The sequence below is a fragment of the Taudactylus pleione genome, unplaced genomic scaffold, assembly GCF_031769625.1.
Source record: "Taudactylus pleione unplaced genomic scaffold, aTauple2 ptg000046l, whole genome shotgun sequence".
Classification (NCBI taxonomy): domain Eukaryota; kingdom Metazoa; phylum Chordata; class Amphibia; order Anura; family Myobatrachidae; genus Taudactylus; species Taudactylus pleione.
The window spans coordinates 594,402-618,500 of record NW_028284448.1 but is presented as its reverse complement, the minus strand read 5'-3'; the positions used below and the strand labels follow the sequence as shown (position 1 = coordinate 618,500).

Sequence of the window (24,099 nt, the reverse complement as noted above, 5' to 3'; positions counted from 1 at the left end):
ACCATATTGTACTTACAACTACAGTTGTACTGACTCAATACGCCACAGTGTAGCGCGCAACTAGCAATGCGGTATACTGTATGGTGTACCGTATGGAGCAAATAAACTACAGTACTGTAGCTGGGCACATCTACAGTACAATAGATTGATTTTTGTAAGGGTTGGATAACAAGACTGAACTACAGTACTATAGTGAACATTAAAAAAATAAATTAAATTATAAAGGTCTCGAACATAAGGAGAGAAGTGTAAGCAAGACGGATCACCTAAGCCCTTGCTCACAAGTCTCTCCTAGTCCTCTACAGTACTTTATGTGACATCTACAGTACCATACGATGAAGTACAGTACTCAGGCATCTGTAGCGTAGAGGTAAGAAATCGAACTTCTACAATGCAGACGTCTGTACAACCCGGGTTCGAAACAAGGAAGCTTAATAATGAAGCTTTTCATTATTATTAGACAGTCAAGGTTACACTTTTTATTTTTAATATTATTATTACACAGTCAGTGTAATAATAATAACACACTTTCACTGTGTGTGAATCATGACCCGGTACTGTACAGTATGATATTCCATACTGTACGCCATGGCGTACAGTACATAGCCATAGCGCTACAAGGGTATGGCTATGGCGCAGCACCACTGGCAATGCATTGCAACCCCGCCACTTTGCACGCGCCAGAGATCCTATTTGTACCGTAACCCATCAGAAGTGGCTATAAGTTACCACAACGCAAACTGTGCTGACATTGATGCAATTTTGCGGTTTAAACGCCGAGTCAGTTTGTACTATAGAGACCCCTCTCTTATACACAGTCAACTATCAGTTACTAAACATATTAAATTACTAATGTTTCCAAGTCTAGGACAGCATTTTCATTGATGCAAGTTTGCGCTCTGCATCTGCCCTACAAACTGCTGTTAGTCCACTACTGTAGCACCTTATATAGTAATGAATTTACTATTGTGTATACTGTGCGGTACTGTAAGTCTCGGACAGTGCAGAATGGCACTAGTGTGAAAATTCAACAGTACTGTTAGCAATACAGACAACTGGGCATGCACCATAAAATAGCGCTACTTAATGTATGGCTTGGCTCCACTGGACATGGGGCACACATTCCATTGTGATTAAATTCCAACCACTGGGCACGCGCAGACATTGACGCAATTTTGCGGTTTAAACGCGCAGTCAGTTTGATATACAGAAACCAGTCTCTTTAACAGGGCCCATTGCCACTTGATGGTCATAATAAATCACTATAATGTCCACGTTCATGTCAGTGCTGGCATTGATGCAAGTTTGCATTCTAAGGTACAGTACTGTATGTACAATAATAAAAATCCTAGTTTCGCTGTTTGACTCCCAAAGCACTGGGCAGACATGCGCTCCACATGTACTGTATTGAATACTGAATATTTTAAGTGAAGATTTTAAAAATAAATTAAAAAAACATACTGTATTTTTAAGGTCTCGAACCCACGGAACAAGAAGAGGGGAGAAGCAGTGAGACTAGGCATTAGACTGCTAGGCCACATGTTTCACCCATTACTAGAGTTCTGTAGTTTGTAAAGTCTAATGTCTAAGCTTCTGTCAAACAATCATCGGCTGGTGATACAGAACATACCGTACGGTACATTGGAAAGTGACACCTGGTGGGCAAAATGTTGTATTACACGTAATGAAATCACACGCATGCGCTATGTAGTTTAGGAAAAGTGACACCTGGTGGGCAAAATGTTGTATTACACGTAATGAAATCAGATGCATGCGCTATGTAGTTTAGGAAAAGTGACATCTGGTGGGCAAAATGTTGTATTACACGTAATGACTTTTTTCACTAATAAACTGTCTTTGTGGCGCGACTCATGGCGTGGTGTGTGGCACGCCATGCGTGGCGTGAGAGATAGCGCTGTGATGCCACGTTATAGCTGGGCACATCAGTACCACAAGATTTTCAGAGTGCACCCCTTATAAAAATTTTTTATAATGAATAGCTTCATTCAGTCCTTTTGGCCAAGGAACATGGACATATCAATATATATCTGAGGATTGGTTAAAACTCAGATTGACCACTATAGAAATGACCTTGTTAATTTTAAAAGAAATAAATTAGATAAGGTTGATAAAGATTATAAAGACCATAGAGTTTACGGTTGGGTGGTGGGTGCTGAGATGCCCACAAGAAGATCTAGGTACCAATATAATAGGAGAGGCCCAAGTCAGTATGATTACTATTCCACGGTATCATCCTCTGATAGGGATAACTCAGACACACAGGTGAGGAAATGCCAACCTTTATCTCGGGTTACTATCAGGTCCCAGGTGGACCCGGGACCAGTAAACACAGTAGACCACACCCCAGAAGGGGCAATACCAAAAAATATCAGAAAACCACCCAAGACCCCTCGAATAAAGTCTTAAATATTGCCTCTGTGGCACTCACTGAGGCTCAAGTGAGTGTACTATCTAAAGGTTTATATTTTATACCTACTGTCAAATTTGATAGACTGAGATGGAATGTTGACAATTATAGTACTGCTCGTAAATTGAGGCTACTTGAGAAATTAGAGATTCTAACCCTGGAATGAATAATACCCCCTTTAAAAACATAGCACTTATGATCCTATATCAGCTAATCATAACATTAAAACGTTTTCCAGGATGATGGATTCATCTGTGAAGGAGATGATACAACGAAGTTGATTAATTAAATATAACCTTAGCAGATTGGAAAGAGAAGCAATAGGGGAACTTAAGGAGAATAAACTGATGGCGGACAAGGGAGGAGCCGTGGTGGTGCAGGACACCTCTGTGTACAATGAGGAAATCCTTAATCAATTATCTGATGGCAATACATATGAGACACTTGACATTGATCCTACAGTAAATTTTAAAAACAAATTAGACTCCGTATTGGATGGAGCATTGAAACAAGGATGGACTTCTGAGAGTACATATGAATATTTACATGTTGATTTTCCTATTTGTCCAATAATTTATACATTGCCGAAGGTGCATAAGTGTTTACAGAGACCCCCTGGCTGACCTATTATTTCGGCGAGGGGGTCTCTGTTTCAACCGGTTGCACGATATTTGGACACATTTTTGCAACCATGTGTGAGACATATATAGAGTTTTATCAGGGATACTGGTGATTTTGTTAAGGATCTTAGTTCCCTGGTGATAGATACTGAAGCTCATTTACTTGTAACCATGGATGTATCCTCGTTGTATACTGTAATACCTCATGTTGAAGGTATACAATCGGTTAAGAAAGCATTGGAATTATACCATCTTGGCTCACCTCCGATTGGCTTCTTGCTTGAATTGCTTGAGCTAACCCTCACATGCAATCATTTTAGATTTGGTGATCAATGCTACCTCCAAACCTCTGGTACTACTAGTGTATGGGGACAGCGGGCATTCCAGTAGAGATATCACAGGTATATCCTGCTTTACCTTATTGAAGAGTGGCCCGGACACTATATTTCTACAATTGCAGGTGAACATTTTTATTTTCAACTGCTTTTGTAGAAATTAAGGGGTAAATTTACTAAGCTTGAATGAATTCGATTGCAGCTAAATCACACATGAAATGCATATTCGCAATTTACTAACGCTAAAATCGGCCGAGTTTGTCCCATTCTAAAAATTGGAAAAACTGAAACTCAGATGGTAACATGTTTCGGACAAATAGACCATCGATCCAACCCAGCAGCCATTTTCCATAGACATCAATAGGACCTGGAAATTTGCTAAGGATTCAAATTTGTCATCGCACCCGAAATATAGTGCAAATCGGCCACAAAAGATGCTAAAATGAACCCAAACAGAAATCTCAAATAGAACACCTTTTTTAATTCGAGTTTGACATCAGAACATACTTAACCATCACTGACACCTCAAATCTGTGGCCACTAAAAGGGGGTTAAGCATATGCATACACCTCTCCTGTTACAAAGATAAACAAAGCATGGCTGTGAGATACCTGAGACTCTGCCACCAGGCTGGAAGAAACCAAGATCATGAAACTGAGCATGGTCAGCAATGGCTGATGGTGAAGTCATACATGCCTGTGTCATGACTCGGTACCAAAGAGTGTCTTTTTGTGCAACTTTTTAGCTTCAAATGTGTAATAGGTAGCACAAGTAGTTTCTACTGATTAAAATGATATGCAACATGCCTATGTTCTGTGTCATTCACTTTAATAATTTTAATCAGCAGAAGCTGTTTGTGCTGCATATTACGCATTTGAAGGTAAAAAGTTGCACAAAAAGACACTTGGTGCTACTGAGTCACACGGAGCTCCTGCATTATGTGTAGCATGACTTGTAGCGCAAGGAGGATAGATGTATGTGGACACATTTGTACCACAGAGGCTGCGCAAGTCTCGTTTCTTTAGGGAGCGATTGAACCTAAACGCTTTGCTCGCTGGCAAAGTCATACATGCCATGGCGTGACTCGGTTGCACTGAACGTCTTTTCATGTGACTTTTTATCCTTCAAATGCATCTTATTCGCACTGTGATACAAATAGTTAGCACAAGCAGCTTATGCTGTTTAAAATTATATGCAGCATGCCTATGTTTTGTATTGCTCACAGAATATAGGCAAATGCTTCTTTTTTGCACTGTGATGTGAATAGGTAGCACAAGCTGTTTCTGTTGTTTAAAATTATATGCAGCATATAATTTGAAACAACAGAAACAGCTTGTGCTACCTATTCACATCACAGTGCAAAAAAGATGCATTTGAAGGAAAGAAAGTCACACGAAAAGATGCTCGGTGCAACTGAGACACACGGAGCTCCCGCCTTATGTGTAGTGCGACTTGTAGCGCACAGAGGATAGATGCATGTGGACACATCTGTAAGTACCAAGAGTTTATAATTTAACAACAAAACAAAATAGCAAACTAACACCATATATCAATGTGTGTCACTCACACGTATGGCACTTTAAACCAACCACGCACCGACTCTTTCGGAATTTGCTAAATCGGCCGAATTAGAGTGGTTATGTACGCTTTGGCAAAATATGAATGAATGCTAAATCCTGCCATGTTTGGCCAAGATGATCAAAATCAAATGCAAATTGCGAAAATTACGAATGGGTACGAATGAATACACAATTGATCAACACGAATGACAACAAATCAGCAGCTTAGTAAATTCAGTAACCTGTTCGAAAAATTAAACCCATGAATACAGATGATATCATTCGAGATTGATCTCGTATGACATAGAATAGAAATCAGCTTAGTAAATTTACCCCTAAGTGATGATGAATAGACTCCTAACTGTGGGAACTGGGCTGTACTTTATCTGGATGGATGGGATAAGTTTGCTTATACAATCTGATTTTATGCCCCTGCACCACTCCTAAGGTCAAAAATGCTTGCTTATTCAATGTGATATGTTTGTGTACAGATTTGTCCTGTACTGTACCATATAACATTAATAAGTAACTAGGATTTCAAGTTCAGTTTACTTATTTGCATTAAATGTTGTGTATTTGTCTTTAGCTATTTACACCACTGTCTTTCAGGGCATAGCTTATTTTCTGTAAATGTGGCTTATTTTTTTGGACTGTAATAAAATGTATACAATTAAGTTTATTTATATAATGCCTGGGAGTTTAAGTTTAATTTTGAATCTGTGCTGTAATATGTATATTTGCAATATAACTAATAAAGTGATGTTAATTTTTATAATTGATTGCTGAGTTTTTCTTTCCTTATTTACATTGCCATTTTTGTAAATTAACAAAATAACCGCTAGGTTTCCTGAAAAGGACGTGATATGTTTAACAAAACTAGCACTGCATCATGGAAATGATCTCTAAACTTGTTAGCATACAGGATTCTAATTAGCAGTAAAGGCATAATATTTCATGTCAGTAGAACGCAGGTTTTTATGCATGTTAGCTGCTACTTTCATGACTTGCGAACAACATTTTCATTTGAAATGTATGTGTTCAACATAAACTTCTGCTGTTTGGTAATTGAATAGTAAATATCTTATTTTATAAAGAAGACAATGGACAGGTTACTGTATGTATGCCTTCTCTCTAATAATAGACATGGGGTATTGCACTGTATGACAAATTACAATATACAGTATATGTTGTTTTGCTCTGTATAAACTGTTTATTATGAAGGTCAAATATTGTGCCTATGTCTATGGAAGGAGGCTGAAAAGTGATTCTAATTTGCATTTAGGTAAAGTGAAACAAATATGAAGTGTCATATACAAGATTACCAGCCAGGTGGCTTGTAGCTTGTAACTCAATATCATATGCTTTGACCTACAGAAGACAGGGCTTCTTGAAGTCTCATCAGCCTGAGTTTATAACTGCAGCTTAGTGAAAATAAACTTGCTTTGCTTAATTTGACCTGTTATTTTCATTTATTGCTTTGCGAACCACTTTACTGAGACTACGGTAACTGATAGTTCCACTTCCATCAGCAGCCAAAGGAATGGGAAAAAAAATACATGGTGTAACTCAGTTTTGAACTCAATTAATCCTTCTTTTAGTTGGGATCCTAAGGGGTAAATTTACTAAGAATCAAGTTTGGTTGTGTTTGCAAACTCATGCGCGTTTAGCCTTTTTTCCAAACTCGCAAATTTACTAAGACCAAACAGGTGCGAGTTTGCAAGTGAGTTTTCTCTACTCACTGTTAAAACTCATGTGAGTTTGCAAACTCAACTAAACTCATCATCAGCCATTCAAATAGACCACCTCCTGAGCTGTGGTTTGGCAGACACATTACACAGATCAGTGTGATTTGTGTATGTGTCTGCCTGTTTTTATTTTATTTATTTTTGAATATAAAAAAATGATGTAGGGTCCCCACCCAAATGCATAACCAGTCCCGGACTTGTCAGCCAGTCCTGGTTCCTAAAATTACAGGGAACAAAACGAGTAGGATTCCACCATAATTTAGGGACCAGCACCTGGCTGCGTAGGGGCCACCCTATAATTGAAACCAGCACCGGACCAACCCAATGGGGGTAATGCAACAGCCTGGAGACCCTTTCACTGGAGCTACGTGGCCAAAGCATTACAACCCCAAGCCAGTCAGGCCAAGCAGGGGATCTCAGGGGAGGTGTGGGCCCCTCAATAAGGGGTCCCCCCTGAAACCCCAGGCTTGGTCTGAAGCCTGGGGATCTTCCCCGCACCCCTGTGCTGTGGGTATGGGGGTAATAAAGGGTTAAATAGTATTCTAGTTGTCATTAGTCTCCACTTGTCATCATTAGAAGGTATCATCTATAATGCTTACCACACAATAAGGGAAGCAGATTTTGGGACTTCATTTGGTGTCTCGAGTCACAAGCTGCACACCTGATTTAGCTGTCAAGTATATAAATTGTGCAACATAATGTAGTACCAATGCTTTCTACAGTTCCATCAAAACTATGTTATACATAAAGAATTTTGGATACTTTAAGTTGTGTTTTCATTACAGTAACCAGAATTGAGCAGAACTGACATAGTGCACACTTTTTGTTCAGAACTATTTGTATATCATAAACATGTACTACAGTAAGTGTGCCTGTGAATATGGATATTTAAAGTGGTCCTATCAACAAACTGTACTTTAAAAAATTAGATATGGGATAATTAGTTGCAACATTCATAAATAATTAATTATTTTTATTTCTACAGTGTTGTTTAAACCATTTATTCTACAAAACACTGCTGTCAACCCTTTCACAGCCACAGATGTGAAATACAGTATGTGTTCTTGTGGAACCACTTCCAGGTAGTCTGGGATGTTTTTCTTAAGCTGGGTACATACTATGGCATCCACTGCATGATATAACATTCTGATGCAGTACAGAATGATATATCAAGCAGATTGCATAGTGTGTACTCCTGATCGTGTGTACCCATGGGTCATTCATCGCATTGTCCTATCTGTTGTGATGCAAAGCAATTGGAATGATGCAATGAACAATGCCATGCTGCTAAATAAAGAAAGGAATGAAACATCATGCCGCCCTCCACAGCATTGTGCAGTGTGTACGAACGGCACAATGTATTGCTCCATCGCAACGTCCCCGTCGCTGGGTGTGCATACATGTAGTATGTACACAGCATTACACCATGACAATCTGCTGCTGGCATTGGCCTCATATTGCACTGCAGTACTTAACCAAGCTCCAACTATTTTTTAAACCTGGCTTTTTTTCCTGAAACAATACTGAAAGTACACTGCCTTCTAAGTCCTAGAGGTATATTTACTAAAGCGCAGGTTTTTAGGAGCAGAGATGTTGCTCATAGCAACAATCAGATTCTACTTATCATTCATCTAGCACCTTTAAGAAAACAATAGCTAGAATCTGATTGGTTGCTAAGGGCAACATCTCCACTTCTAAAAACCTGCAGTTTAGTAAATATACTTCCTAACTTGGTACATAGGGCCTGATTCACTACCGATTGCAAGACCATTTACGCAAGCAGTCTCACTACGTTAGTATTCTAATCCATTGCTATTGCTATGCCATCGCAGCATATCATAAGGACGCCCACTTTACATTACACACATCCGTAATGTTTAGCAAGACTGCAAAACCATTGGTACAATCGAGTACCATCGCAGCCTCAAGCACACTTACACAAGCTATTATCTAACTCTGAAATTACTAACTTTATTGCATGCTATGAGTGCCCAGGCTGCATAAGGCATCGCAGTGGCTAATTTATGCACACCCCCTGCAACGGTGTTCAACCGCACTACCACGCCTGCGTTTCTCCGATCAAGTCACCCCCACAAATGGCACTTCCTGTCAATCACTCTGCGATGGGTCTGCATAGTCACTGCGATCGCAATCCCATTCGCAGTGGCCGGTTCACACACATACACTGCGATGCATATGCATGCAAAAAACAATCGGCTGATTGCGTGCGTAATAGCAGTTGCGATCGGTAATGAATCAGGCCCATAGTAAGCAGATTAGGTTTATCATGCAGAAAAAAAAGCAGGTGTCAGTTATCAGCTACAAGGGGGGAGGGCAGCAACATTTAACATAGACTGAAAAAAATGCTAATTGACTTGCTTTTTTAAGAGTCACCTCCCAATTTATGGGAAGTTGAAAGGTATATTTCTATTCACTGTAGTGATAGTAGTTACTAAAAAGTGTTTTTAGGTAATGAAAGTTCTGCACTGTAAATTTGTTATGATTTTCTCCAGGACAATGTTTGGAGATCTTGCATTATATTTGTACAAATGTTTGTTTATATGATGAGAAGAGCTACATTTTAGTTGCTTCCTAGCAGTGAAACACACTGCAAAAAACACTTTACTTTTTTATTCCATATCACTACACAAAATACAAGCACTCATACATTATTATATTACATTGCCACCTGGATGTGTGCAGTTTTAAAATCATAACTTTAATAAATTCATGAGCATGTTTTCACCCAAATGCAATTTCAAATACAACATTCATAATTTTATTGCATAGTTTGCTAGCAGTGTTGATTAATATTTCTTTCAACATGGGTTTATTCCATCTACAAGGTCAAGTGGTCAGGTATAATTCATATATTTCACTGGACTTCATTAAATACCTTTACATAGCAATCATTTGAAGTTATTCTTGGGATTACTGTACGTAAAATTACGTTGCCTATCAAACTGAAAGTACCAGAGAGAGAGAGAGAGAGATTGGTATTAAAAAAAAAACATGTTTCTAAGGGGCAGATGTATCAATATTGCGAAAAAACGGCACTCATGATTTTCATGTTAATTTATTTTCATAATATGCATTAAAACGTGTATGCCTTAATTATCACAAATATTCTCAATGTAAGCTTTCAAACATAAAAATATTGACAAACATAGTAGTTGTTATCGAAAGGTGAAATAATTACATATTCGAGTATGACTGATTTAGTTTTTGCCATTCTTTGAGGGTGGGTTAGGTAGAATTTCACAAAAATGCATGGGGTAAATGTATCTTTTCTCATCCCTTCCCTGAATATCTGTATTGCTATTCTGATCCCAGCAAAGGGAACATATCTTGGTGGCATCAGTAGATTGAGTCACTGTCCATGTTAACATGATCCTTTGATATTTATTATTATTATTATTATTATTATTATTATTATTATTATATGCATATTATTTTATGCTGAGTATGTCAGTGTTTTTACTGTGGCATTTGTAACACCATACGCATAATATTCATGTAGACTAGGATGTGTAACCACTTTGCACCATCCTTAAAAAGCCTGGTCAGGTGACCAAATATATTTTGGTGCATTCACAGAGTTTAAAGTAAATTTTAGATTATTTTGTTTCGCATTTTCTACATATTACAGGAACACGCATTTTTCAAATGTGAAACTGCTTTGATACATTAAGGTGAAAGTCCCTTTAATATCATCGCAGTTGCATGTGAAAATCTGTGATGATTTTTGCATGCAAAATGTGATTAATAAGTTTTATATATGTCCACCAATAAAACTCTTCATGACATACTGTAGGGCCTGAATCAGGGATCGATATAGTTCACAAAGCAGCTGCATCTTTGGACGCAGCAGAAGGTGTCTGTAGTTGAAAGATGGCCACTGCATGTCTCAGGTTACTCAGGATAGCCAGTTGATGATGTTACCTACATATCTAAAGTAACTAAAATTCCAATGCATAGAATGTACTCCCCAAAAGTGTGCATTTAGTTTATACTTATAACTTTGAAATGAGTGAACTAAGTGATCCCTTAATACAATGTTACATTTTTAAAGATAACACTTGGTTGTGCCATTCCCATTGTCACAGATAATACAAGTGATGCAACCATGTGAGATCACTAGTGATTTTCTTGCAGCAAGTCTGTCACACATTGGGATCCAAGTCCCAGTTACACGGTCCGGCAGTGTCACTTTACTTCCATCTGTATACACGCTGATTGTCTGCAGCATCCCTGGGACTTATAGACATTCATCTGTAAGATGCTGTTCCTGCTGTTCTGTATTACGGGCACCACAATCTTGGACAATATCGCATGACCCACTTGGACAAACCAGTCTCCAGCAACTCCGGTCACATGAGTCTTCCAGCCTATCAGTTCTAAGGGGACCCTATTTAAACCTGGAAATCCTGACAGTTCATTGCCAGAGCAATGTGCCTCTCGAGAAATCATTACCCTGGCTCTTGGTTCCATTTGCATCATGCATCTGTTCCAGTCATCCGTCTCCAGTATTGCTAACAGCATTCTGCACTTGTTCTAGTTACCAGGCTCCAGTATTTGCTTCAGAAGCATTCTGCCTCAGTGTGTTTCAGCAAATCTTCTCCAGTAATTACTTCAGGATTAGTCTACCTCAGTGTGTTGCAGCACACCTACTCCAGTAACTGCTTAATAGTATTCAGCTTCAGTGTTATCCAGAAATTGTGTATCAACACTGCTTCTAAGCATTCTCTTCAGTGTTATCCAGAAAACCTGCTCCAGTATTACTTCACGCAATTTTTCATTGCAGCCTACTTCTATTGTGCACAGCATGCAATTCCAATATCACCCCCAGTCTGCTTTCATTGTGCAAGGGCCTGATTCAGACCAGGTCGCAAGGCTGCATTTGCATGCAGCCTGCCGATGTTTGCAATCTGTGCATGCGTACTAGACGCAGTGCACGTGTGCGGACTAGTCAATGCGATCGGGAAGCATTCGCACCCTGTGCACAGACGCTCCGCAAGGAGGAGTGACAGGATGTGCTGTTTGTTGGTGTTGATAGGGGGTGGTTGATGGTAACGGGGGTGTGGTGGTGCGAACGCAGGTGTGTCTGTGCATCTGAACGCTGTTTCAGGGGTGTGTATAATTAAGACGCAGCGTCAGCATACACATCACATGGATGAATTAAACACAGCAGCACTTGCAGTGCTTGCAGTAGGGTATGGTCAACCACAAGCTGTGTATGGGTCCGATGTCAGCTGATGTTACCGATTGTTTAATACACTTCCTGGAGATGGCGTATGTTACTAAGGGAAAGTGGGCGTCTTGTGTCAGGCTGGTGGGCGTCTAATTTCATACCGCAATCACACGGCAAAACATAGTGGGCGTGCTAATGTCTTGCTAGTGATCGCAGGATTTGCATACTTTGGCTGCTGATGGCTGCGTGCGAACGCAGCCTTAAGGCCTGGTCTGAATCAGGCCCTAGGTTCCAATATATCCTGCAGCCTGCCTCCTAAGCTTTACAGCATCCATGTCCAGCATTTCTACAGACTGTGATACTGCTACCTGACTCCAGTGCATCTTCACAGTCTGTTCCAGATTTCCCAAACACTATTGCCATCTCAGGTTATCCTAGTACCTGCATCTGTCTTGTATCCTGCTACATAACAGTCTCTGCATATAGCCCTAGTCTGCATGAGGAAAAGCATAGTCAAGCTATCTAGCTTTGTTTACTTTCCTGCACCTATACAGCTTGTCCTAGGGGTCCCATCTCTGAATCAATACAACCCAAGTGATGTGACAAAGGCTTGGTATTTTGAAAACAATATCTGATCCATCTCTTCCCTAGACACATGTATGCTGAAATTTTATAGGTATTAAGATATCCAGATTGCATTAGTAATTAAAATATGGAGACTTATTTGAAGAACCTTGTTTTAACAAGAAAAAAATGGAAAATAGTTAACAATGTGTGCCCGTTTAACTTCTTATATTTGTATTAAAAGCAGGGCCAGCACTTGGAGAGTGTAGGTAGGCATATTGCTGGAAACCCCAACAATTTTCTCGGTCATCAATCTATGTCCTTCACTCTTTTATTTCTCCTTCTTATATGTAGAGCAGTGCACAGAGCTGTAGATGCTAATGGCAGCTCCCATTGCCATCTAATTTTGTTTAACACTTTGGCCATTTGGATAGTTGTAAAATCATAGATTGCTTAGAGTTGTTTTTAACAACAACAGACAGCTATTGACGCTTATTAGCCATGGTGGCAACCTTGGATTAATTTTGAAACAGATCTTGGTGCTAGGATAGGATTAGTTTTATAGGGTATCAACTGATCACCAAATGTAGAAGGGAACATTTTTAATTATTTTGCTGCTTTTTTTCAGAGAATATTTAGACATTCATATCACTCCTTGTCCCAGATTATTTGTTGGGACCCAATTAACCTATCAGTATATATTCTTGGAGCATGGGAGGAAACCAGGGAAACCGGAGGAAGCTCACATAAGCAAAGCAAGAATATACAAACTTCACACAGTTAGACCCATGGTGGGATTTGAGTTCAAGACCTAAGTGCTGTGAGATAGTAATGCTAACCATTACACCATATGTGCTGCTCCAGTAATAATAATAACGGTTAGCATTGTCATGGCCATGAAGTTAATAAATTGGGAATGCATATTGTGGACATTGATGTGCATAAGGCTGATATGCTATTTAATTGTATACAGTATACAGTATAGGGTTGACTAAGAATGGTGATAGACATGGGGCTGATATTCAGAGTACCTGCCTGTGTATTGTAGGCATGGGACTATATAATTTGGTCTTGAAGGTATATATGATGGAAGTCTATATTGGTAGTCATAGTGGCCTTGACAGTATCTGCTATTCACATGACTAAAGTTTTTTTTCTATGTTGCATACACACTGGATTTATTTTTCATTATTATGTTTGTTTTGTACATATGGGCATGATAGTATTTATGTAAACTCCTACTATAGTGGATACCAACTATGTTCTCTGTCCAGTACTCTGTCTTGTTTAAAAATGTATCTGTTTAAAAGTAAAGAACTGTGACATCATCTGTGGTAGAATTAGAAAACAAACTTTGGGGTGATTTTCTGAGACCGTTGTAAGTAAAAGGCTAGCCTCAGGAAGAGTTACAAAAGAGCATTGCTTTCTCTTTACACTTCCTAATGGACATAAAAAAATGACCTATTTCAAAATCTCACCAAAGAAACCCTTTATACTGAGAGTCCAGGAAAAAACTATATATAAAATATTCAATGTTAAAATTTGAAACTAAAAATGATCTTTGGGAAATCCAATCTAGTGGAAATGATAACAGGTCTTATCATAAAAGTATAACCCACATGCAGTCCTAAAGAGGTAAGGCAAGGTAGGTCATACCAGAGCATAGATGTGACCATGGAGCGACCATTGTACACTTAGTGGAGAAGAGAAAAATTGTAATTTTTCGTATTTACAGCCTCTATTTATCCAGCATACACTTAAATTTTTTAAGGTTTTATTAGGTAGTAGGTAAATCTTACTACATATATACTTACCAGAGTTGTAAAAATATAGTGGTAATATTCTGTCATCATTCCCATTGCCAATGCCTGGAAGACAAATAATAAACATGCATTCAATGCAAAAATCAATTGATTTATGGTCTTTTCAATATGCATTAGATGAAAAGTCAACTATTCAATGCTGTGACAGGTTTCTTTTTTCTTGCTTTTATGTGTTTGTGAACTATTTTATGTGATCAAATTAAGTAAAAAAAAGCCTGTCTTGTGAAGGAAAATGCTGCTGCAATGACCTGACAGGGTAACATACTGTATGACTGCCTTTACCTCCAGGTTGCACATTTCACCAGCCCCTACTGCCATATATTAGCAAGCTGAGATTTTTGATTAGCAATTCCTTGTAATGATGGGAGGTGCCCTTAGATAACATATATTATTAAAGAGACACAGGACTTGGCCAATAGAGACACAAGACCAATGCTATAACTAGAAATTAATTTTATAGTAATATTGTAAAGGTGCCCCCTAAGTCTATCTCTACTCATATTAAACAACTATGCTTATGTATGAAAGTAAAAGAGATGGCGAAACATTTCTTCAAGTCAGAAGCTGTAACGTAAAAGAAATTGTTAGCAAACAATTTACCAATTTCAAATAAAAATTGTTTTGCCACTGACAACTTCTTTTAGCTGACAATAAAATTAAATGAAAGGTTGCTCACTGCTAGACTCCTGAAATATTAATCTATTTATAAATAATGCATACTAGATGGCTTTAAGCAATACATTTTCACAATAACTTAAGAATTTTTGTAAGTAAATAGTTTTAGATATTTACAACATTCCAGGGGATTTTAAGTACTGCAATAGTGTAAATTTGAATTTAAAGTGTATGGCATTTCAAGACTCACATTAATTTGACAACATCCTTGCAGAGTGCTACAAATATGTAACATAAACTAGTTTTACAAGCAATTAAAAATTGTTCATAAACTCAGCCAACATTGCACACTTATTTTTCAATTTAAAAATAACATATTTTAGCTTCTTAGATTTTGAATTTGGTTTCGCTATTGACAGCCAACCTCTTCTTAATTGCCTTAGGATCATAGTCTACCATGTAATTTGTCAGAAATCATGAGCAATGCACTCATACATACATACATACATACACACATACATACATACATACATACAGGGCCGGCAACAGAAACCTTGGGGCCCGGTACAATGATGTCTCTGGGGGCCCCATCTTCTCACCACCACCCCTGATCCCACACATCCCTTCCCTACATGTGTGATATGTATGATATAGGTAACTGAAATATAAGTCAGCCTTTAAATAAAGTAAAAATACACTATGGCTTACCACACTGTGCTATACACTTCCGCCTGGGCAGGGAACATGTGTGGCGACATGACCTATGACGTCATGCCACTGTGTCGCAAAGTTAAAGGTCATGCCTGGCCCAGGCTGCAGCTGAGCCACCTGGAAGAACCTAGCGCTGGAACAGTAAGTGCGCCGTCCATTGCCATGTTTTGTGCCCGTCTGGACCTCTGGGCCTCGGGGCCCGGTACAGGTGTCCCCTTAGTCCCCCCCCCTGTCACCAGGCCTGCATACATACATTACATACATGAATGCATTGCTATATCTACATTGTAAATAGGGCTACCTTTTGTGCAGCTGTTTACAGAAGCGAATGTAAGCTGCTGATTCTTTGTGATTTTGACCCCAAAATTTCAAACAGCAATAATATTACTTGTAAACCCAGGAGTGTTCTACATGTATAATTATTGACATTTTCAATTTCATGCTCAAAAGGCATGAGAATCAGCAGCTTGCAAAAGCTGCCTCTTAGTAAGAGCCTTTAGTGATGATATTGTATACTGTATTTATTTTCTTATAGGTCCTGAGAATTTTGCCCTACAGTATAACCATAATTATTGAGAACTGAAGTGTTGTTCCCAAGGTAATATTTATAGAATGGTAGGGGATAGTGCCTTAATTAAGTTGAATGTATCAAACTTAGAAAACCCCAAAAATTTTTATATCAGAGACATCCGATCAAGGCTTCCTAAACATGAAAGTGAAATGAGAAAATATAAAAAATTCCAGGAGCTGAGCAATATACGGTTGGATCAGCAGCTGCTACAATAGTGGATGCTGACACATAAGTACGTACAAAGAGAGTAAAGGTGGAATCAGTGCTATATCACAACCAACAGTATGTACAAGGCAAGGTTTAATTGGTAAATATATAGTATTTATTCCACATAGAGTATATAAAATAAAAGCAGATACAGATGTGTCCACTTGCGTCTTTGGCACAATTGAAAAAATTGCAAGATGCATAACACGAAAATCATGCCCATGAATGGGCACGTGCACTGCGTTTACACCCAATGATTCATAGGATCGCATGGTGCCAAAGTTCCTGTGGTTTAAACGCCCAGAAAAATCGCATCTAGCGATGCATGCTTACATTTTCTGTGGCGAAAATGCAAGTGCACACATCTGTACATAGCATCATAAATTACTAACACATGTTTAAAATGTATATAAAAATAAATATAATATTCCCATAAATAGATTTTTAAACTTCCTAGCAGGACATGAGTCCTAGGGAGAGTAACAGTCCATAACATTGAATGGCTCGCTATTCTCTCTCTATGCTATATACAGGGCTCTGATCAGAGTATACAACAGTAAGGGACTGGACTGACATGGGGTCCATCAGTGCTGTTCATTTCTGCTGTAAACTACTTTTGATTCACAGACTTTGTTATTGGCTTTGTCCAAAATCCCTTTTGTGTTTTGGTTTTGATATTGGCATTGGTTTTGGATGCCATACAAAAAGGTCAAACAGGTAAAATCATGTAATTTGTAGTTTCCTCAGCTCCTACATTATTAATATAATTAGGGGTAAATGTACTAAGCCTTGGAGAGAGATAAAGTGTGTCATGCTCAGGCCATTAAAAAATGCTTTTGTCCCGACACTGTCTAGTTGTCACCTTTTTGCCTTGGGACTTACCCCTGTCAGCTCCCCCATGGATCTGTGTGTGTAATTTGCCTGGAGGATTTGCTCTGATTATTGCACCTGGTCTCTCCTCTGTCTGTGAGCACTGCTAGCCCTGATTGGAATCACAGGTGTGGTTCTGATTCTCAGAGCTGCAGAGATGAATACTCCCTCTGCATGTTGTGCCTTCCACCACTCAGAATGCTACTACCAGACCACCTGTCCGTATCCACCAATTGCTGCCAGACCCATGGTATATATATCCTCTCCTGATAGCATTCTGGGCCTGAACATATCGTCTTCCCATGGTGTATGGTTCATGCATTCAAGTCTGTCCCTGAAACCTGCTACAGCAATCCCTGGCGCTATCCAGTAAACCTGTTTCAGCTGTACCTGGCAATCAAGTAAATCTGCTGGCAGCAACCCCCGGTGCTTCCAGAAAACCTGTTACAGCCAAACCTGGCAATCCAGTAAGCCTGCTGACAGCAACCTCTGGTGCATCCCGAAAACCTGCTACAGTAATACCTGGCATCCAGACGTCCTGCTACAGCAATACCTGGCCTGTGCTCTGCTGCTAGTCCTACTCCAGGTTGGTCCCTGGCACTCTGTAAACCTGCATCGTGTTACCCTGCCTTGCTTCCTGCTGTGGATCAACTCCTGCCCCTGTTTCCTACCTATTCCCTCCCTGAACCTAAAATTCCCAAACCTACCCATTCCTTCCTGAAACCTGTTATTTCCAATTATCCTGTCCAGCCTGCAAATTCCCAAACCTACCCATTCCTTCCTGAAACCTGTTATTTCCAATTATCCTGTCCAGCCTGCAAATTCCCAAACCTACCCATTCCTTCCTGAAACCTGTTATTTCCAATTATCCTGTCCAGCCTGCAAATTCCCAAACCTACCCAATCCTTCCTGAAACCTGTTATTTCCAATTATCCTGTCCAGCCTGCACCTGAGTTCTAGCCTTTGTCATAGTAATTCCAGATTACCCTGTTTAGCCCTCGTCTCAGCATTACCTGACTTTCCTTCAGCCATTGTCACATTCCAGTCCAGAGTTAAGTTCCAAGCTCATCAGTTCAGTCCACGTTGTTCCAGTCCAGAGTCAAGTTCCAAGCTCATCAGTTCAGTCCACGTTGTTCCAGTCCAGAGTCAAGTTCTCAGTTCATCAATTCAATTCAACAAGTCTTCCTGCCGGTCCCAGTCCGGTCCCTCCAGTTCCTGTCATTTATCATCAAAGGCAGTTTTCACTGCTACCCAAGTCTTGTAAATAGAGCTATTTACATTATCTGTGATTCCAGTCATGCCGGCCTCCATTGAAACCCGATCACCACCTGAGACAGGTAACTCGCAGACACCAATCATGGCAGCTTTCTTACCTCTCTGGTGTCTGTCCAGACTAGTTCAAAGATTTACTCACCCTGCACATCACTCCAGGCTGGTGCAGAGGTCTGTCTATGCTGCTACTGCCCCTTCTACTCAGTGTCCTGTCACTGAGCATGGAGATGACTCTCTGCAGCCTCTTGCTCATAGCATGTCTTCCCAGCATGATCGCCCACAAGCTGCACACCTGAGTTCCCTCCTAAACCACATTATGGGCACAGCCATGTTGGATCTGACACTCTTTCTCCACTCAGAGTGCTGCTCCCAGCATCCAAACCCTAGGGATCCTCCCCAATAAATTCCATTTACTGACTGTCCTCTGTTGCCAGTACAATATTGCTCCTGCTAAAGTTACAGCTCTGTGCTGAGCTCCCAGGTACTCTGTATCTGAACAGTTCCAGTCCTTTATATTCTAGTTCCAAGTCTGGTTATCAAGTCTCCTATTACGTTTAACATTCCAGTCTGGTTTTATTAGAGAGATTTGTTAACATTAACCTATATAGGTTCCAGCTGATACCTCCATCCATCGGTCCCATCAATACTTCCATCATCAGTTCCAAATTGACCCAGTACTGCAGTTCATCATCATCAATTCCAAACCGACCCAGTACTGCAATTCATCACCACCGGTCCTGAACTGATCCAGTACTGCAATTCATCAACATCAGATCCAAACTGACCCAGTACTGCAATTCATCACTATCAGTCCTGCAACGATCCAGTAGTGAAATTCATAATCATTGGATCCAAACTGACACAGTACTGCAATTCATCATCATCGGTCCCAAACCGATCCAGTACTGCAATTCATCAACATCAGTCTCAACCAATCAAATTATTCAATTCATCAACATCGGTCTCAAACTGATCAAGTTCTTCAATGAATCAACATCGTTCTCAAACCGATCAAGTTCCTCTATTCATCAACATCGGTCTCATGCCAATCAAGTTCTTCAATTCATTAACATCGGTCTGAAACCGATCAAATTCTTACTACACTATCAGGCGCTTGCCTTCTTCCCCATTCATTACAGATTTATACTTGGAGAAGCAGATGCTAGCAGAGGTTTTTACCCTTAATACTTAGCCAATCAGGAAAAGAACCTTCAGATATGCTATTTATGAGTGTCTATCCGGTACGAATGTAATAACTTTATTATGTCCCAAGGTGACAATTAATACTACCTACACTATTAGGTGCTTGCTCTCTATCCCATTTGTGACAGATATATATATATATATATATATATATATATACATACACAAGGGCTGAATGAAAAGTAATTGGACTGCCACTGTTTTTTGTCCCAGGGTTAGAAATGACAACTCTATGCTGGTTATTGTGAAGAGCATACATTGATGTGCCGTAGTCTTCTATATTTGATTACAGCGAGTGGAAGATCTTCGTACATTTCATCATGGCGGATAACGTGTCTGTGAGATTACATCACAGATGGGTGATTGAAACTTGGAAAAAGTGGAAATGAAACTCATGAAATGTTATGGTAAGCATACGGTGGAGAAACAATTAGTTGTGCTGCAGTATTTCGGTGGTGGAAGCACTTTAAAAGGTTAATACATGAGTGACTGATGAAGCTAGTTCTGGGAGACCATCGACCGTGGTTACAGATGTCAACATTTTCAAAGCTGTCGAGATGTTGTAAAATGACAGAAGGTTAACTTTGCGTGAACTTTCTGTTTCACTTGGCATCTCATTCGAACGGGTTCAGCATATTGTGACAAAGGAACTGAAAATGCGTGTGTGCCAGGTGGGTACCCAGAAATCTCACAGAAGAGCAGATGCCATGAGTTGAATCGTGCAAGAACACCGTTTGAATGTTGGCGAGGATACCCGATTTCCTGACATCGATTGTGATGTGTGACGAAAGGTGGATTCGTCATTATGATCCAGAATCCAAACTACAGTCCAGTGTCTGGAAACTCGTGATTCACCTATGCTCAAAAAAATTCAGTATGATTCCTTCAGAGTGTAAAGTCATGCTTCTGCTGTTCTTTGATGCACATGGTATGATCCTAAAGAACTGGGTTCCCCGTGGACAGACAATTAATGGTGACTACTATGCTAATGTCCTGAAAACCCATTTGCATGGAACCATGAGGAAGAAATGACCACATTTGCTGAAGAAACAGTGCTGTTTGCTCCAAGACAATGCCCATCCACGTGTTGCTGCTGTTGCATTGGCAGCACTGAATGAAATTAATGGAACAGCACTGGAACACTCTCCATATAGCCTGGACTTAGCGCACTGTGATTTCTGGGCATTCCCAACCCTGAAAAAATAACTGTGCAGAAAGTTCTCAACAGATGATGAAGTGAAAAATGCCACAGCTGCAACACTAAAAGAGATGTCACAAAACAATCTACTGCACGTGCACAGTGTAATTTGATTTTTAAAGCGTTTTTACATGTTTTATGTGATAATAAAAATTGATTTATTGATTGATTGATTAAAAGAGGCATGATGTTTTAAACAGCTTTATCAGCAGTTGTGACTGTTAATATGTCAGGCTGTACTACAAAATGTCCATGTTCAAAACTAACTAAAAAAAACCCTTCAGCTTGCTTATATTGGTGTATGCAAGGTGGCTGTGGGCAGCTGGCAGTGAAGCAGATGGTAAAGAAGCAGAGCAAGGTCTTGATGGCTGGATCAACAAAGAAAATGTGGTGGAGATTACAGCAGAGGATGCCCCACTAGACCACAATGGCTTATCAGCGTTAGTCTGGCCTGAGTGGGGCTGGGCACAAGGCCCTAATTTTATAAGTAGGGAGGCCGCACATAACATACGTGCACTAGACCCATGGAGGAGGGTAACACAGATTATGGGGCTCTATTTGGACTAAACTTGTGTGAATTAGCTCTCTTTCTTCAATGCTACCTTTTTTGTGCGCCATCTAGACACCTGTTCTTTGCAATCACAGTTTTAACTTTTAACACAAGGATAAAAAAAATGTTTAAGATTAAAATTGCACACTTGTGACATTTGCATATTTTTTCATAGCATCTGCTTACTCCTTTGCAGAAGTGGAGGCATAAGCAGACAATTCTGAATCAAGGCCATACTGTAGTTACAATAGCCATTTGATGAGCAGCATACAAATTCCTTAATATATGTACAGTATATGAGTAATATGACAGCAACTTTAAGCCTACAAAAAAAAAATAAGACAGTATCTTTGGTTGTTTCTGTAGATGCAAAAGTTTCATTTGCAAGCTGTACTGTACAGTGGCCCAAAGAATTGGGAAAGGAAAAAGCTATAACTCCATCACATTCAGCAAAAAGCCTGAATCTGCCATAGCTGGGAAAGGAAAATAGTCCACTAATATTTTTAAAAGTGTATTTTCAGGAAGTGGCCATGCCTGAGCTGATAGGTAGGGCACAATTTACTAAGCGTCGGGTTCTAAACACACTGGCGGTTTGGTGGCGGTTCTAAACCCCAGGGTTTAATGGCAGTTTGGCGGTGGTTTCTAAATGACAGCCCTGTTCTATTCTATTCTAAAATTTGTTTTGATGGCGGTTTTGCAGAGGTTTTGGCCTTAATAAATCTGCGGATAGCAAACCGCTGCCAAACCGCCACCAAACCGCCGGGGTTTAGAACCCGACGATTAGTAAAGTTTGCCCGTAGTCTCTATCTGTATTTAAACACCCTTCAGTACTTGGTAACACAGAATAACAACAAATATGTGTATATATATATATATATATATATATGTATATATATATATATATATATATATATATATATGTGTGTGTGTGTGTGTGTGTGTGTGTATATATATATAAATATATATAAATGCGGAAATAAGCCCGGCACTCAGGACAATAGAAGAAAAACTGTGGGTGCCCTCCAAAAGAAATATACCAAAAAATCCTTCTGGCATGGGAATGCACCCTGCGCAAAACAAAGGAAGGCGAAACTCCAATAGATGATGCAAATCAACGTGTATTAATAATACAGCAACATATTAACATCCATGTGTCAATGTTTCAAGGCTAAGAGCCTTTTCATCAGGACATGTAAAAGAAGAAGAAAGGGTGAAACTGTCCTACCTTAAGTAGAGAAAGGAAAAGTGCTGAAAGGGATCTCCTCTCCGTGTGTGGAGCCACGAGATGCGAGCGTCTACCGGAAGTGGGGAACCCACCAAACGCGACACCGCCATGTGGTTGCCCAGCAACTGAAGACGCAGCCTCCTCTAGGACCCGCGAGCAGTCTACAACTCCCCGAAGTGACCCCTTTGGACTCTATGCGTGCTGCTAGAATCACCAGCGATCCTTTAGCACTAGATGGCTGTCTTGACGAGTTAGTGAACAAGTTTACAAGCCATGGTTATCCAATGAATGAGTTGCTGGCTAGCAAACAAGAAATGTTGCAGATACCTAGAACAGAGTAGTTAAAATCTGTTTCTAAACAAAAAACGGCCACTAAAATTCCATTCATTTCTGAATTTTCAACCACCAGCTCTGTGATCAAGCAATCTTCTTAGAAACTATGGCCGATACTGACAAGTGACAGCGATCTTTCCACATTTAAGCATACAACTCTTATGCCTGCATACTCAAGAGGTAAAACCTCAAGGATCTACTTATGAGAACTTATGTTGTTTCTCCATCTCCTGCTCCAGATATCACAGTTCAGAAGAAGAAACCAGGATGTTACAGGTGCATTTCTTGCACCACTTGCAGATATTTGGAACCAGGACAATACTTTAAGCATCCGCATAGTGGTCGCAAATTTCCTACATGACATGTTCTCACGTGTACATCCACGTTTATCATTTACATTAATATTTGCCCCTGTGGGCTTTATTATGTCGGCCAGACCACCCGTACATTCAGGGAACGAGCAGCTCTGCATCGTTCTTCTATCAGAGCAGCCCTGGGTGGCAAAGAGATAGAGCAACCCGTGGCTCGTCATTTTCGGTTGGCTAATCATACTTTAGCCAGCCTTAAATATAAAATTGTGGATCATGTCCCTATCGATGTTAGAGGCGGTGACAGAGCTAAGCGTCTGAATCAGTGTGAGGCTCGTTGGATTAATCATTTAGACAATATTGGCCCGAGGGGACTTAATGAAAAAAATATGCTAAATGTGTTTTTATAATTCACGTTGTTGAAAAATAATGGGGGGTTTTGATGTCATGTCCTTTTTGCATTTTTTTCCCTTTCTTTTCTCTGTTTTCCTTTCATGTTCAGTATTAGCCCATACATTATTATTATTTATTGTGATAATATGTTATTGATATTTATATATTATTCATACAGCTTGCAGCAGATCTCTTATTTGTAAAAACAACAAATTTTTTTATGTTAATTTTATATGTATATGTTCCCATATATATATATATATATATATATATATATATATATATATATATATTAAGCTTGCACTTTCATCACTTTTTCTGTTTTTCTTTCTTTCTATACATTATGGATTCATTTATCTGCTTTATCTCCTTGTTTAT

The 24,099-nt window shown here is 39.5% G+C and overlaps 1 protein-coding gene across 1 annotated transcript in view; it reads right to left on the bottom strand.

The window, feature by feature from the left end:
- GRIK2 (glutamate ionotropic receptor kainate type subunit 2) overlaps positions 1-24,099 on the bottom strand; it is a 755,896-nt gene that overhangs the window by 350,960 nt on the left and 380,837 nt on the right. The window contains exon 5 of the mRNA XM_088460433.1: positions 14,257-14,310. Within this exon, the coding sequence (XP_088316559.1) occupies positions 14,257-14,310 (54 nt within the window). The remainder of the gene's footprint in view (positions 1-14,256; positions 14,311-24,099) is intronic.